The sequence below is a fragment of the Myotis lucifugus genome, unplaced genomic scaffold (genome assembly GCF_000147115.1).
Source record: "Myotis lucifugus unplaced genomic scaffold, Myoluc2.0 scaffold_91, whole genome shotgun sequence".
NCBI lineage: Eukaryota > Metazoa > Chordata > Mammalia > Chiroptera > Vespertilionidae > Myotis > Myotis lucifugus.
In genome coordinates this window covers 225,662-242,855 of record NW_005871139.1, presented here as the reverse complement: position 1 = coordinate 242,855, position 17,194 = coordinate 225,662, and the positions used below count along the sequence as shown (strand labels likewise).

Here is a 17,194-nt window from a genome sequence, read left to right as displayed (position 1 = left end):
TCCACCTACAATTTATCCCAGAAAAACCATGCTTCAAAGTAAGTGTAGGCTGTGAAAAAATATAATTTTAGATATCTCTATATAAAAGCCAAGCGACTGAAATGACAGAATGACTGGAACAACCGGAATGACCAGTCGCTGTGACGCACACTGCAGCAGCCAACTGGCCTGATTGGGGCCCGTTCGGCCCCCCGCAACTTCCTGTGGCCCTTCCCTATGGCCGGCCCTGCCCCCGATCGGCCCTCATTGGGGCAGGCTGGCCGGACCCCACCCATGCACAAATTCCTGCACCGGGCGTCTAGTAATCTATATAAAAGTGCACATTTGTTATCTGAGTGATAATGTTTTTTAAGAAAGAGCAATTATACCTGCTGTGTACCAATTATGACAATTAAATGAGTAGACCACAGTACTGTTTTTACAATGATTTTATTAAAATGTTCATAATTATAAAAGGATATTAAAATGCACAGAAATCACAAAACATTATAAACTTTCCATCTTATGCCACGGTGCATGAAGAGCATTATATGAATATTTCAGTTCTAATTTATTTAAGCTACTCTTACAGTTTAATTTTTCAAACATCTTAAAATATAATACAAACATGACAAATGTTACAAGAAGTGTTTCAATAACAGAGCACATTCTGCCCCCCTATTGTGAATTCATGTTTTCTGAAATTCAAGATGTGTGCGCAATTCAAAGGGAAGACTTTGGTGACAGTTTCTAAGATGGCCTTGTTTAGTTTTCCAACACAAATGGTAGCTTTCCCCTTCTATCTACTGACATAACTAAAACATCGGAGGGATAGTTAAAGAAAACTCCCCTGAGTATTTTGGCCTAATGCTTCGCTCTGTTAAAATTCACAGGCATTACAAAAGGATAGGACATGAACACTTCTCTAGTGGTTAACGCTGGGCAGCTCTAGGGCTGGATTTCCCTTCACAGGCCCACGGCCACACCCATTCACCTTCCCAGGGGCGCTGCCTCTGCACACGCTTAGACCCAGCCATGATGGCTGCAGGCAGAGCCCCACATGTTTCTTCGCCACTGACAAGCCAGCACTAGACTTACATTACCAGTGCTGGTGTCCTGGGTGACCCTGGGCGCCCACTACAACGGAGCTGTTTGGGGAATGTTGGCAGTGTCATATGTCACGTCTGCTGCCTTAAAAATTGTAGAGGTTTTATGCCCTCCTGTCCAAGGAAGCACGTTTTAGACCGTGAAGACAACGTATGAAAGAAAATGCATAATTCTTTTAGCGTTGTGTATACGAGGAGATAAGGCAAGAGCTTTTCTTTTCCATGCTTCCATACACAATGAGGAACTGCCAAATCCAACACTGGGAGACAGTCATACAGTTGAGAGAGGAGAAGAGGTCATCGGAGGAAGCGCACCACTTCCAGGAGCGCATCGCAGGGAGTGGGGCAGGAGGAGTGGCACTAGGCTGTGTGGGATGAGAAAGCTTCCCCCCCGGGAAGAAATTCGTTTCTCACTCCCGGTGCAGTCGGCCCCTCATGGCTATGTTCTGATCACATCGGCAGCCTTATCCAGACAGTTAGTGAAATGCTGTCCCTGGTCCATTGGGACAATTCAAAAGTCCAGAGACTGCTTTGAGGAATCCTACGTAAATACTGCTTTTTTTTTTTTTAAACATTTATGGCAGGTGTTTAGAATTGTGACCTGGAGTTCGACTACCCTATGGTAACAAGCCTCTAAACACTAAAACATGTTTCCTTTGCCTTTGCTGCTGGGATTCTGAGCAGCTTGGCTCCCAAGACACCTGGGTGTTTAGCAGCACCCCAGTGGGTGGCAGCCCATCGAGCAAGGACCCGGTGCTAGACACCTTCTCCCGCACCCATCACTCCCGTTATGAGGAGTGAGGAGTGCGGGCTCCGTATCTTCTCGAGTTCCCCAGAGGGCCTAGCACCTGAAAGGCAGTAAGGCGCTGTGAAGACTGCTCAGCTGAACACATCTCGGGCAAGACAGGCATGGTGCAGGCGTTCAGCAGGAAGTGACCTCTGGCTGAGGGCAGGGTTTGTGACCAAACCATTTTCTTTTCAGAGCCTAAATGCCCGATTGGCCTTAAGGATGCTGGAAGTACAAATCAAACCCAGAGTCTTTTCTGGGTTGGGAATAATCTGGGTTTACTCCTGTCTTCCTCCCTCCCCACAAATGCCCCCCCCCCCCCCCCCCCCCGTGCAAACATGCAATTACAAACAAGTTCCTGGGTTGGGAACAGAATGGAGGGTGCAGGGAGCTACCTGGGGCAGAGGCTTTGGTATGTTGATCCCATGGACACGTGGAATCCTTGCCAAAAGGTGCTCTCCACACAGGGACACAGTGTGGCTCACCATCAGGGCACTTGTGTTCTGGTAAGCACGCTCGGCATCATCATGTCACAGTGGCTGTGTAGGGGGCCATTTGCGATGGCGCTCGTGATCTGTAATACTGTGTGCTCTGCAGCTAGTGGATAGAGGGCAACTGTGGGAAATCGATGGGCTTATCTTTCCCAGACTATTATGTTGATAGAAATGTAATTTTAATTCCTTGATTTCTTTGTTTTTCCAAGAAACTACACATCTTTAGAAGAGGTAATTTTAATTCCTTGATTTCCCTCCCCACCCAAGAAACTATACATCTTTAGTAGGAGAGGTAAATTAATTATCCTGATCAATAGGAATTAAATTCTACTTGAATCTGTAACTTTCCCTGCTTTTGTCATCTTATTCCCTTTGAGCTGCACAGCAGTCAACATTGATTAGGCACAGAACATTCTGGGACGGCTCCTGGGAGTAAGAGGCGTCGCTGTGGGTTAGCACAAACACACTGCAGGACCTCGCTGTCCTCATCCCCGTGCATGAAGAGCATTCTGTGAGATGGACAGGTAGCCACCATGAAGACTGAAACTGTTTCCTGTTCACTGAGGTTTCCTTGTCTGTAGGGCTGTGATAATTTGCCCAAATGTCAGGAATCCTTGAGTCTATTTGCCACTTCATACAGCCTCCAGGCGGAACTCCGAGCCAGCGATTTTCAGTCACGCAGAAGCCGGCGTGTCTCGTCTCTAAGGATGGCACTGTGAGGGGAAGGTCACTGGCGCAGGTCTGGCAAAGTGAAGCAGCAAAACGCTCCCTAAAAACAATCAAACAGGAAAACACAAGTCCATCCTGCTGCAGAAGGGGTGCTTTTGAAGCACTTTCATCAGAGGTTCATAGTAATTTTTGACAGAGTAAAATTCTTTCAAGTGCTTCTCAGATCATAAAGCTCTTATTCTAATTTGGGTCGTAAATGGTTATCTGCTGCTCCCATTATGGTCTCAGCGATGACCCCCATATTTTTGGTCATGTCTTTGAGGTGATTCTCATGAAGAAGCTTTTGGGTTAGGTATTTTTCTCTCTTGATCTTGCTCCTCGTCCTTTTCGATACGTCTGGAATTGCATATGACAGGATGAATTTCACAGAGTAGATGACATGCTGAAGGAGAGAAAAAGAAACAAGTCAACCACAAAGACATGGAGGGAACAGTCCTCTCCTTTATTCTTGCTGGTCACCATGACAGTGCATCTGGACAAGGGGGTGGGCACTGCACATGTCCGTCCAGGCTGTGCCAAGGAGCTCCATGGTGTTACTTATTTCAGGAATACTATTTGATAGAAAAGAACAGCTCTAGTATCTACAATACTCACCACAACACTGATAATTCTGTACATTTCTAGTGTGTGTGCCTTTTCTATCTTGTCCCAAGCCTCTTCCCCAAAAGTAAACTCTATATATTTTTTTACTTAAAAAAAGTTTAACAAAATATGTATACATCCCAAATAATACATTGTTTGGTCTTGCTTGATTTGAGCTTTATAAAACTCGTAATAGATATTGTATACAGTGTTTTTAAATTGCTTTAAATGATAGCTTTGCTGGGTAGAATGTTGATTGTAGGTCCTTGCTTTTCATCACTTTGAATATTTTATGCCATCTCTGTGGCCTGCAAAGTTTCTGTTGCAAAACCAGCTGACAGTCTTATGGCAGCTTCCTTCTGGGTAACTAACTGCTTATCTCTTGCTGCTTTTAAGATACTCTCTTTGTCTTTAACCTTTGTCATTTTAATTATGATGTGTCTTGGTGTTGGCCTCTTTGAGTTCACCTCACTGGGGACTCTCTGTGCTTCCTGGATAGGTACGTCCAGGACATTTCCTATTTCCTTTGCCAAGCTAGGGAAGTTTTCTGTCATTATTGCTTCAAATAAGTTTTAAATTTCTTGCTCTCTCCCTCTCCTTCTGGTACCCCATGATGTGAATGCTGGCATGCTTGATGTTGTTCCGGAGGCTCTTTAAACTATCCTCATTTTTTTGGATTCTTTTAGCTGTTCTGATTGGGTGTTTTCTGCAACCTTATCTGCCAAACTGCTGATTCAATCCTTTGCTTTATATAACCTACTTTTGATTCCCTCTAATACAGTGGTTCCTAACATGGGGCACAGCAATTTGATTTTTAATGGGGGCAATTCGAGAATGAGCTTTTAACAGTGAGTTTTTTTGCATTTCTTATGGTTCTAGGGGCCTCATATCCTATATAATAAAGAAGTAATATGCAAATTGACCCTACACCCTCACAAGATGGCTGCCTATGATCAGGCCGGCAGGGGGCAATCAGGCTGGTAGGAGGGTTAGTGAGGGATGACTACACGACTGAACAAGCAGGCTGCATGGGGCGACCAGGCCAGCAGGGGGATTAGTGAGGGACGACCAAACAACTGAACAGCAGGCTGCATGGGGCAACCAAGCCAGCGTGTGTGTGTGTGGGGGGGGGTTGGGGGCGACCAGGCCAGCGGGGGGGGGGGGGGGGGCAGTTGGGGACGACCAGGCTGGCAGGCAGGTAGGTGAGCGATTAGGAGCCAGCGGTCCAGGATTGTGAGTCGGACATCCCCTGAGGGGTCCCGGATTGGAGAAGGTGCAGGCTGGGCTGAGGGGGATTCCCCCTGCCCCCGTGCACACATTTCGTGCACCGGGCCTCTAGTATAGTATATAAGGATATATTGTGACTTATTTATTCATTTCAGTTCCCTATGTTTTGAAACTTTGCTATTTTTTCATATTTCATATTTTTTTAAACAATTTCGTAGTGATTTCTTCCTCAGTACTTCAACTGTCCTTTTGTTCTTTTATGTTTCTCTTTCATTGATGCCATGTTCTTTGAAAGCTTGTTAATGGCCTTTTAGGCATCTTCCACATGAACAGGAGTTCACTTTTTGAATAAGAATTATATGTCATGGCGGGGGTAGGGGCATGGCCAAAAAAAAGGGTTGGGAACCACTGCTCTTAATATATTCTTCATTTCTGTTGTGTGTTTGTGTGTGTGTGTGGTTTCTATATCCTCTTTTATGCTGTTGAAGTTCTAAGTTCCTTGACATCTTTGTAACCATTGTTTTGAACTCTGTATCAGATAGAATGCCTGCCTCCATTTCATTTAGTTATTTTTTTGGAGATTTCTCCTGTTCTTTTATTTGGGGCATGTTCTTTGTCTCCCCATTTTGGCTGACTCCCTGTGTTTCTGTCTATGGTTTAGGTAGAGCTGTTAAATCTCTGGGTCTTGGAAGAGATGCTGCTCCCTCTTGTAGATGCTCCTCCCTTGTGAGCTCAAAAGGAAAGGAAACTATGTTTTAAGATGATTCCAAATGTTTTGTAGTGAGATGGCCCCACAGTAACTAGTATACCATGAGATCAAAAGTAGAAATCTAAACACTTTGGTAATGACATACTTGAATATAAACTAGTAACTCTTGCTGTATACCAGATACAGTACTTCTAGAACCCACTTATTATGGTGAGCCAATGATGAATTATTTTCTTCTTCTATTAGTATTTGGTAACTATTAAAAAATACTAGAAACATGAGCAAAGCCAGGTACCCGATCCCACTTCATTCTTGCTAACAAATTATGATTTTATTCAGAGCAAACCAAATACTTCCTGTCTCAGCATTCTTTGCTGTGAGGAGGAATCATTTGCTATAAATCTAGCCAATAAGATGTACATGAAAGTCTTCCCTGGGGGGTTCTGGCAAAGTATTTTCTTTCCTGACAAAAAGGAACAGATATGGCTAGCATCGTCCTTCTCCTTCTTCTGACCGAGGACATAGCCTGTGATCTGGAATTCCAGCCATCATGCTGCAACCATAAAGTGGCACTGAATGAGAGAAAACCTAGAAAATCAGAGACATGCTCCTTGTGTCAGCAAGCTGTTATTGACTCAGGAGCGTTCACCTACTTCCAGTGAAGTTTATGTGAGAAAAACCAACCCTTATTTGTTTAAACCACTACAGATAGATTTTCTGTTGCTTGCAGCTAAATGTAATCCTAACTGACCACAGCAAGCAATTTCTGAGGCTCTGGAATTTGGTGGTAGCTATTCACTCAGTGTAAAAAGTAAAGTTGACTAGATCAATTTCAAATTGATAGCTGCCTTATTCATTTTTCAAAGCTGGTTAACTTTAAGAATATAAAATATTATAAAAATATTATAAGAAGGTATTTTATGAAAATTAATATAATAATACAAGTAAAATTAATAGACATAATAATACAAGTAAAACTATTAACAGCAATAAGTTTCTCAAGGGCAGAGATCACATTTTATTCATTCTGAATAAGCCCCTTCTCAGCCTAACATATAGCCCAGTGCCCAACTCCCTACCGAAGACACTCCATACTGAATTGAAAAGAATTGAATCCCCTTAGCACACAACGTGCTTTTCACTTTTAAAGCAGATAAGCAACTTCATTTAATTAATGTGAGCTTTATGGGTATTCTCAGGTCAAATTTGGTTAATACGTGTCCTAAAATAATTGTTAGCAAGAGATAAGAATGTATGGTACATTTAAAGTCAGAGTCGGAGACACTTAAAGCTGATAAAAGGTATGCAAATATATTGCCGTATAAATTACTTCAAAGTCTGTCTGCTTCTCCTACCTCCATGACAATGATAAAAGCCAGCTTGGCCGCGATCACGTGCCAGTAGTAGATGTTGTGTTTATACTCTTGAGGGTGTCCAGGAGGGTACCGGAAATCACGATACCTGGAAACACAGTGGAGGCAGATCAGGAGGTCATTCTTTTTGATTAAATACTGTAAACAAGGAGTCCATTTAAAAAGAGGTCCTATTTTAAACAACGCTTTTTTAAAGTTGGACATCATATAAATATTCTCCAAGAGTTTAATTTGGTAACAAAACCCTGAAATACTCTTCCAGTGATATTTCTTCCAGTGATATTTCACATACAATGGGGAAATGATGGTAATGACAGATGCCATCTTTGTAAAAAGAGAACAAAGGTGTCTTACATTTTTTTCCTAGTGTTTTATCCTTGCTTTCTTAAGACTATATAACTAAAACGATTGAGTGTATTTCTGAAATATAGTTATAAATTTGTTTATCTCATGGTGCCATCGGCGTTCACTCGGCTATGGGGTTCTCCACTCTATTGCGAGTACTGTCTGCTTGTTACAAGTTTCTTGCTCGTTTCCTTGTGGTCAGAGGTCATGTGCTACTGCTGTTGGTGCCTCTCCCTCAAGCAGCACACCTCTAATTTTCTTCCTGTAACCTATTAGTCCTAGGAGAGTTTAATTACTCTCTGGAATTATATAAAGCAGATTCAATGTGGAATTCTGAAGAAGCTCTACTGTGTGTAAATTTGAAACTTTTATTTGAGGCTTATTTCTGGTTTCTTGGTTGTGTTGTTGAGAATCCGAATTGAAGAAGGCTTTGAGGAGTAGAACTAAATACATTTTAAATCCTCCTTTAGGTTTAAAAAAAAAAGTTACTCAATGACCTGTAGTCAACAAACTTTATCAAGGGGTAATTTAGTTCACATATACTGTCCACAGGTGATCCCACCGGCCATTAAAATAAATGCAGAGCACTTTGGAATACCTTTAGAGAATATTGCTGGCGAGGTGGAGGTATTTGCATTTCTTGTCTTTGCATCTCTTTGTTAAATGAGAGAGCTAGTTTGTCATCATTCAATGTTGTCAGGTTGTGCTTAATAACACATGAGTCATGACAAATGAATTATCTCGCTTTTTGGAACTCTTAAGTTTCTTCTTTCTAAAATATAAGTCTTTTCTTTGGAATCAGTCTCCCTGTAATCATTTGAAATTCTCACCTTTAAATCTTGCTTTATGATTGGAAGCGCTAACCCTATCTGTATTAACTTTTATGTATTATTCTTTAAGTTTGATAGAAAAGATAGCTAGGAAAAGATATCTCTAGCTATTTTATTTAAATTATACCAAATAGAATTGCCTTACAATAAAAATCCTAAAGATGAAATGCATTTTTAAACACATAAGCAAAACTTGCCTGCATGTTGTGTAGTTACCAAGTCCAGTGTATGGATTTCCCTTGCTTCTGTTTTTGAAGTCCGCGATGTTGAAGATGGAGAGAGTATTGTTGATGTATCCTTCCATGGTGTAGTGGGGGTGGTCCCCATAGGGAGGGACAGAAAAGGACCAGTAATACACCAGGCGGGGGATCATGTCTGATGTGAAAGCAATAATCATGGCCTGTGTTGGGAGGAAAACAAGAGGGGGGCATTAATTTAGAGCCCTTTTAGGGATGGTTAACAAAGATGCCAGAATTACATTTTTATCAGCTGATTGTTTTTAAAATTGAAGATTCGGGAACCTTAATTCTTTCCTAACTAAATCTATAACAAATGGATATAGAGTGAATATCCTAAAATCTTTGAGCAGTTGCTTTAAAGTAGAATAGTTCCTTTCCTTTTCATCTTCAATTCTAAAAAATGTCCAGAAATCTTATCTACAGTTCAAAAGCAAGGCCTAAAGTTGCCTGAGATGTTTCTTAAGTACAGTAAGAATAATTGTGGATAACTCAAGAGCTGCTTGCATATATAATGTATGTGCATTATTTTTTCAAAAATTAGAATATAACAAGATTCAATCAACCTTGGAGCTCTATTCAATATAATTTAAATCTTTTATGATTTAGATGGAGAAGGTGTAATATTCTAAAAATAATTTGGCTCTATATAATTCTTTTGTAGTGTAAATAATTAATGCAAAACTGATTTTAAAATAGTTTGTCTCTTAAAAATGGAATGTAAGCTGCATAAAATACATTTTCCTTGATCTAAGTTAATGGCCTTTAGATTCATACTTTTATTCTATAGTATCTAGACTTGTTCAGACAAGTCAGTCTATAATCTCATTTATTTTAAACTGTCAGTATATACTTATGGATGTTGCTTCATTAGAGAGCAACTATTTTTAAATTAATGTTATTAAAATGTAGAAAACAACAACAGAACCCTCCCTTCCCCCTTACTTTGGGTTGCTCCATTCACACAGTCAAGCAATGATGTCTGTTTTGTTAGATATAGTATCTAAGCCTCTAAACTTCTAAAATATTAAATGGATAAAGTTGTGAACATTATAAATTATTAAATAACAAAGTTTAGTGTGTTTCCAGATTAAAGGAATAAGTATGGGTCAAAGTTAAACGTGAGTCTAAACTAGGCAGATAGGCAGACATCTACTCAGAAGGAAAGTACTATGAATTACATGGATTTTCTCCAAAAGTTTTTAATTTGGGCTTTAAGCTTTCCAATGTGTAAAATTGGTTTGAAGGAAGGAGAAAGAATATTTCAATCCAAAATCTATGTGACTAAACAAAGCTCACTGATTTGGGCATTTATTGAAGCAGAAGAACAGTCATGTTTCTGGCACGCTATGATTTGTAAGAGTATTCATAGGAACATATGGTTTAGATACAGTGAGGCCACAAGTCAACAAACAAGATCTCAGGCAAACTAGGAAAACAAATAAGGGGCTTTTGTATTGCAAATTTCCCCCAAAGTGAAATATTTCTGTGTGTGGTGGTGGTGGTGGTGGTATAAGGCAAGAATATTTGTTATTTTACTCAACTGTAGCTTTTTAGAGAATCACCTGCAGATGTGCTTTAGGGAGCTACACAAATTCCGACAAGGAAGTTAATTCTATTATTTTCAGACAAGATACTTTCTCCTCCTGAATTGAGCTGCTTTGAGTACAAATAAATGCAGTGCTTCATTTCACATGCTGTTCCTAACACAATTCTCCCTTTATGTAAAAATAAATTAAAATTGGTCTTCAATAGCAGATGCTCTGGCACAATACAACAATGTCAATTCATCTTATTTATTGAGCGAGCAGCTTTAAAATGAGTGACTGTATACCAAACTCCTGCTTAATGTCCATTTTTATCTCTGCTATCGCTATTCTCTTCTTCCTACAGTTAAAAGTTCCCCTATTTTGGAAAGTTAGCCTTTCTTGTGCATGTTAGACTGGGGAGGCCCACATTTGGTAGCCGAGGTGATGATATACATGCGCAAGAAACGACGCCTACCTGGGTAAGAACCAGCAGCACCATGAGCATGCACGCGTGTGCCTGTGTGCGCACACACGTGTACATACACAGAGGGTGGCCCTGGAAACACAGCCAGTACTCCATCTGCGCTGATGGAGTGGAGCCAGGCTGGGGATACGAGGACAAGGTGCCTGATACAATCAAACCAGACGCTTGAGGAATGGGGAGTATGACTCAATTGAATTTTCTGGTTAGCTGAAGGTCAAACAAAAACGCTTTTGGTTTCAAACCTCGTTGCTGAAAATGTTGCTAAAGCACACAAGTCCACGTTCCCGCCCCGCTTAATGCTGTGCAGCATATTGAACGTGACAGATTCATTCTCTTATGACTGTGGAGCTTGAAGCCTGTCATATTTCCCAACATCAGTCTGCGTTTCGCAGTGCTGTGGATGTGGAAGGTGTGGGCTCTCTGGGGGAATGGACGCTCATGGAATCTATTAGTTGCTTTTGCGTGTGTGTGATTTGCAACTTTCTCCAAAAAGGAGGGATGGCATGCAGTTCAGATCAATGGAGGGTTCTGGGGGTGACAGCTGGATCCCAGAGAACTATAACTAAGCCTGGTCCAGACAGTAGCACATTGTTAAATTCTTGTGCCTCTAGCTTAGACACCTGTCCCAGTCTCCACGGAGTCACTGTGAATGGTGAAGAGGAATGCAGAGGATAAACAGTGGCAACTAACATTCCAGGAGGCCCAGGCCCTGAGCATTCCACACATTAACTCAATGAATTCCCTAACCGCCCTTTGTGGTATATGATATTCTTAAAGTGTGTGATCGGGAATTATTCAATTTACAAATGAGGAAACGAGCTCAGAGTGTTAAGGCCTGGCCCACGGTGGTGCGGCTGGGATGCTACAGAGCTGGGAGCTGGAGCTCGGGTCTGACCCCAGAGCCTGCAGTGCTCGGCTACGCCCCCCATCCAGGAGCCTGGCCCACGGGCGCTGCCGAATTTGGTTCTGTTTCTGTAAGTGCTTGTGGGAAAAGGCTAGGGACTCAGGGCAAGTGTGGCTTGATTAATAAATTAAAACCGGGATATCATGTTGCTGGAGACTGCAACCTGGGAGTGAACTTGGCTGTGAAATAAGGGAAGAAATAGCCTGGTTGTAAGAGTACTTCTGGGGTAGGAAGTCCCCTGATAAGCTGGCATGGGAAGTGGTCTGCCTGAGAGCTTCCTGTTGGCTTGTTGGGAAAAAGACAGAGAGAGAGATTGTTCAGACAGGTCCATAATCAGTACAGCTTGTAAACAACTGAATTCTGTTCCCTCACAGCACACACGCAGGGTATGAGGTGGCTTAGCTAATAACCAGAGAGTGGCTCGCCGTGACTAAGGGGTGGGGTGGGGAGGAGAGATGGGACCTGCCTCCTTAAAGAACCTCTGTCCTAGGAGACAAGGAAGGTGACACCGATTAGGAATGCACAAAGTGTTTATATTTCATCACCAAATAGTTAATATTTTACGTTGATAAATTGGAATAGATGGTAAAATATGGTGGAATGATAGCCGCTATTTTAGGGTCCTCATATTTAAATGGATCGATTTTTATCTCCATTATAAAGGCACTTTTGGATAATTCCTTTTACAGTCATGTGAGGATTAAAAGTCAGTACTTGTTATTACTATTACCATGTTTCTAGGGAATAAAAACTTTAGCACATGTGCAACAATAATATAATGGTTAGTCTTCTTAGCAACTGCCTCAGTAAGAGATCTTGACTTTGTAAGTCATGAGTGATAATTACAAATAAAATACATTAAAAATATGAACAATTACAACTATGTTGTTGATATGGATGAGAGTCTTGCATCCTTCTCCCATTTTAAGAAATACCAAACATCTGATTCCTCAGGTAGCAATGCTAATGCATTTTTGCCCTTTTCAACAACTTGACCCCGTGACCTCGGTTTTACTCACGTTGGTTACCACAGCCAGAATTGCGATTCCTTGCATGATGGGCTGCCATGCTCCGATGTCCTGGGCTTTTTCTGGCACCATGCGACGGTACTGGGTAGTCATTTTCCACGCGTCCACTCGTATTTCCAATATATTGTTCACCAAAGCCAACAGAGGGGCCAGTGGAAAAGAGGCCACAAATAAGGTGACAAAGCCAAACTGAATAACTGTCAATGAAATGGACACACATCATGGATGGTGGAGGGATGGAAAGACAACGGCAAACAACAAACTAACCCCCAAAGAGAACAGACATTTGTGGCACTAATAATATTCAACAGTGAAATAATTAAAACACAAATATGAGAACTCTAAGGAAAAAAAACACAAATATGAGAACTCTAAGGAAAAAGATGAATTATAGCCTGTTTCTTTCACATTTATATACTTAATAGGAATAATATATTTAAACATCTTTAATCAACCAAAGTTATTTGCTGCTAAATGAACTTGGGACACTCTAAGCATATAATTCATTCTCAATGTTGACATAATAGAACATTGGAAGATGATTTGTGAGTTAGGGCTGAAAAAAAGAAAAACTGTGGCAATATCTAACAAGCTAAAAAGAAATAAGACATGCACCTTTGGGGAGACTCCGCTTAGAGAACGGTGGAGGAAATACGCTGAAAACAGGCAAATGAGCAAGCTCCCCTGAGTCTGCCAGTGCATGACAAACGTGTCTTAAGTTAAAATATAATCCCTTCCTTAGGAAGTTTTATCTTGAAGTTGCTGCCGTCTATGTGGTCACCATAAGTCAAGATGCAAGTGGTGACTTAGAAGTTCTCGCCTGTAATTTACGTGGCGTACACTATATATACTCTACATTATTATGTTCCGTTTTAGACCCTTCCCTCCTAACTGGCAGACTTACAAATGCAAGTAAGACTGTGGAGGAGAGGAGAATGTCAGCCCCTTTAGGGCTACCGCTTAGACAAGGGGCAGGGACCACTCTGGTCAGGAAGGGCCAGGCTGTGGAGGGTGGCTGGGCAGGAGGAGCTGGCAATGGCTTCTGGTCTCAGAGGCCAGGCTGTGGTACAAACAGGTGTGGTCATGTCCAGGGAAATCAGATAAGCAAGGACTAGAGCTGGTGATGTCATTGAGTCAGCAGCACAGCATCAAGCAGTGATGTCAATGTCTGTGTCTATGACTCATCTAACCCTGAATGAACTCAACTACCTACAGGTGTGAACTGGCAAGTGCGTGTCCTAACGAAGGGACCACTCACAGCTGTCAGACCTCATGATTCAAGGGAAGCCAGAAATTCAGACTAGATTGGCAATAAGCTCAGCTAAAAACCCAAAAAAGAAAAGATACCATTTATAATGACAACAAAAGTACAGACGATTTAGAAATACATTAGTGAGAAATGTTAAGACTCTTACAATGCCTTTTAAAAATAAGGTAAAACAAATGATGAATGAATAAATGATGCACAGACTCAACTTTGGGGACATATCACATTTTTTCCTCTAAAATATAAATTAGAGTTTGAATGCAAATTTAGTTAACAATCCCAAATGAATAAAAAAAGCTGAAAGGTGATGCTGAAATTTTTAAAGAAATATACACAAATAAAACAGTAGGAGGAATGTGTGAACTGACAGTATTAGGGACATCCTGAAGAACAACAAAACGGGACTAGCTCTACAAGATATTAATACATATTACAGTGCTATGATAATTGAAACAGTTTATAACAGGTGCACTAGTAGATAGGATGAATTATACAGAATAGATTTTAAGAACAGATGCAGATATTCATGGGATTTTAATGTATTATAAATATGATACTTCAAATCAGTAGATTCGGGCATGGAGCGATTAGCTCCACACTGGAAAAACTGGCATAGAGTCCTCACTTTTTACACCAAAATCAATTCCAGTTGGTATAGTCTGTTCTGATATTCAAGTGAGAACAACTTTTGAAAGCAAGCAAGAAAGAGAAAGTAACAGCCTATCAATTCAATTCAGCAGGGCAAAAACACCCATCGGGAAAACAAAGATAACCCTCGCCTGGCACTTCTTCATGACCTACATGCTAATACTTTCCACGCTTTCTTCATCACTTTAAAGTCAAGTTTCTTGAAGTACCTACACTGAGTCTTTCTCCACCCCTGCTGCAGCCCTCATCCTTGCACCGAGACTTCTGCTGGATCTGCCCGCGGCACTCACATTTCAGTCCTTAGTGATGTGCCTACTAGCCCAGTGGTCGGCAAACTCATTAGTCAACAGAGCCAAATATCAACAGTACAACGATTGAAATTTCTTTTGAGAGCCAAATTTTTTAAACTTAAACTATACAGGTAGGTGCATTGTTATTAACTTAATTAGGGTACTCCTAAGGCTTAGGAAGAGCCACACCCAAGGGGCCAAAAAGCCACATGTGGCTTGAGAGCCGCAGTTTGCTGGCCACGGTACTAGGCTGATTTTGATATGGCCAAACATTTCCCTCTCTGTGGCATGTGTTTCCTCTTCGTTATTGTTTCCCTTAAATTTTAAAAAGCCATGGGGTATGTGTGTGTGTGTACACATATATAAAAATATATATGTATACACACATTTTTTTAAAGGCTACCTAGCTATAATGCTTCTTCCATTTTGGAAAGCTCATTCTGCCAAGACAAGGAAACATCAGTGCAGGTGGTGGATGGAAACAGAGCAGAGGTGAGGAAGTGGGGGAGACAGGCCTGCATCCTAGAGAGTGGGGTTGGGGTGCTGTAGCCCTGGAGCAAGAGGAGAGGAAGGGGGTGGTGCAAGGAGCAGGTGAAGACAGCTGTTATTAATGACAGTAAATTAAATGGAGAAATTAATACATTTAATTTTTAAAAGTTAGGGATGGAGGAAGGTGAGGTCAAACAGGGTCCATGTCATCACTTTACTGCATTCCATTTATGGCTCGTGCCCACTGGGAAGGCATCGCCAAGTTCTGGAGACACTGCTGCCTGTGCTGTGTGGTGCTCTATGTACGAAATGCTAGCTTACGGCCTCCGGACTATAGACTGACAGACCATTTCTCTTATGTCCCATGCCCAAGATTTCAGAAGTCACAACCATACATTCAGGGAGGCAATTTTGGTCAACACCCCAGATTACTCCAATAATCTCAAAGGATAGTGGGGAATTCGCTAAATAAAAAGAAATTTCACTCATAAAGCGCCCTCCCTCTCTCATCTGCCGGTGTGGCTCAGTGGTTAAGCATCAACCTATGAACTAGGAGGTCCTGGTTTGATTCCCGGTTGGGGTTGTGGGCTCGATCCCCAGGGAGCAGGAGGCAGCCAATCAATGATTCTCTCTCATCATTGATGTTTCCATCTCTTTCTCCCTCTCTGAAATAAAAATATATTTAAAAAAAAGTCCCTCCCCAAACCCATGCCCTACAGAACTTGGTGGGGGTGGCTGGAGCAATCTTAATGTAAATTCCACTCACAGTGGGATGTGTGTGTTGAAACTCCAAGCTCAAGTCACTTAAGTGCCTATGAGGACTAGGGCCAGGCGTTGGTGTTCCAGCTGCGAATGAAAGAAGCAGAGGCCTGGCAGCTCCCTCCCACAGAAGCAAGCTGGCGGGGAGAGGCACGTCAGTCGCGCACAGGGATCAAGCTAAGGCCTGAGAAAAGGACAGCTAGCGTGTGTGGGAAGTGGAGGGTCGCTGCGGGGGCCTGGCAGGAATTCCTCAGAACAGAAGGCAGGTGTTTCGGCCGGCGCAAGGCCTACGCAAGGCCGGGGGGCTCCAGGGTTGTTTGTCGGAAGGTGTTCCCCTTCATAACTGAAAAGGCACATGGTGGTATCATCATGATATGGGAAACAGGAAGGAAGGAGAAACTGTGTGGTGATGAGACCACCACCAAAGGCACTCTCTTTAGAAAAACAAAAATAATTCAGAAGGCACTTAGGAATTCTATCGCCCACAAAATAATAGATTTCACTATGGAGTTGAAGATGGAATAACAGACTGCCTACTCTTATAAATTGATTAATTTTTCTAATTCATTAGGTATTATTTAGATAATAGGAAAACAATTTAATAAATATAAAAAAAACTATAATAGTTGTTATTTCATCTTTTAAGGTAGGGTGAGGCCAAATTATTTAGTTGGAAATTATTTTAATGAGAGTAGGAAACCCTAAAGGTCATATCAACTTCTCCCCAAGCCACAACCCTGTAACTTTTCCTCTCAATGTCACTGGTTTGACTAATCAACTCCAGGAAAATAACTCTTTTTTTCCAACTTTTATTGGTGCCAAAATAACAAATGACATTCTGCCCCAGCATGTTGTTATTAATGCTGATAATGGCTCCACATGAAATATTTATAATTATGACTCATTTTAGAATAACAGGTAAGTGTCTTGAAAGTCCTTTTGGAAATAGAATAAATATAGCTTCTGCATTATGTATGGCAGCTACACCCTTAATTGAACCTGGTCACAAAACATAACACGAGCAAAAAGGAAATTCAAATCAGACTTCAGGCTGCAAAGCGTTGCTGACTGTAGAAGCTCCGAGATGAACCTTTCACTCACTGAAGGAAGCAGCTGTGTTTCCATGGATAACATGTATTTTTACAAGCAATTATTTTATATATAGAATGTGACTTAATAAAAGCCGCCCTTTCTCTCTGCCGACTTGTAAACAGGAACCACAAAGGGTGTCTGCAAACACACAGACCCCTTTGCATAAATGCAAGGTCTGTCACCCAAAATGTTGTGCCTCCTGTTCTATTCTCCTGAGCTTAAGAAACTGTAATTCATTGCAATGGTTAGCTGAAAGGGCGCAGATACAAAACATACGCATTGTTAGCCTTCTGACAGATATAATCGT

The 17,194-nt window shown here is 41.5% G+C and overlaps 1 protein-coding gene across 10 annotated transcripts in view; it reads right to left on the bottom strand.

The window, feature by feature from the left end:
- Positions 1–412: 412 nt before the first annotated feature.
- Positions 413–17,194, bottom strand: part of ANO6 (anoctamin 6) — a 172,895-nt gene continuing 156,113 nt past the window's right edge. For 8 of the 10 annotated variants that reach the window (XM_014458152.2, XM_023756270.1, XM_014458149.2 and 5 more), the window contains 4 exons: positions 12,334–12,539; positions 8,359–8,561; positions 6,969–7,074; positions 413–3,477 (listed from right to left, as the gene is read on the bottom strand). In XM_014458152.2, coding sequence (XP_014313638.1) covers positions 3,271–3,477; positions 6,969–7,074; positions 8,359–8,561; positions 12,334–12,539 — 722 coding nt within the window. In that variant the 3' untranslated portion in view covers positions 413–3,270. Of the gene's footprint in view, positions 3,478–6,943; positions 7,075–8,358; positions 8,562–12,333; positions 12,540–17,194 lie in introns of all 10 variants that reach the window. The other 2 variants (XM_023756271.1, XM_023756273.1) reach the window with 2 other exon arrangements.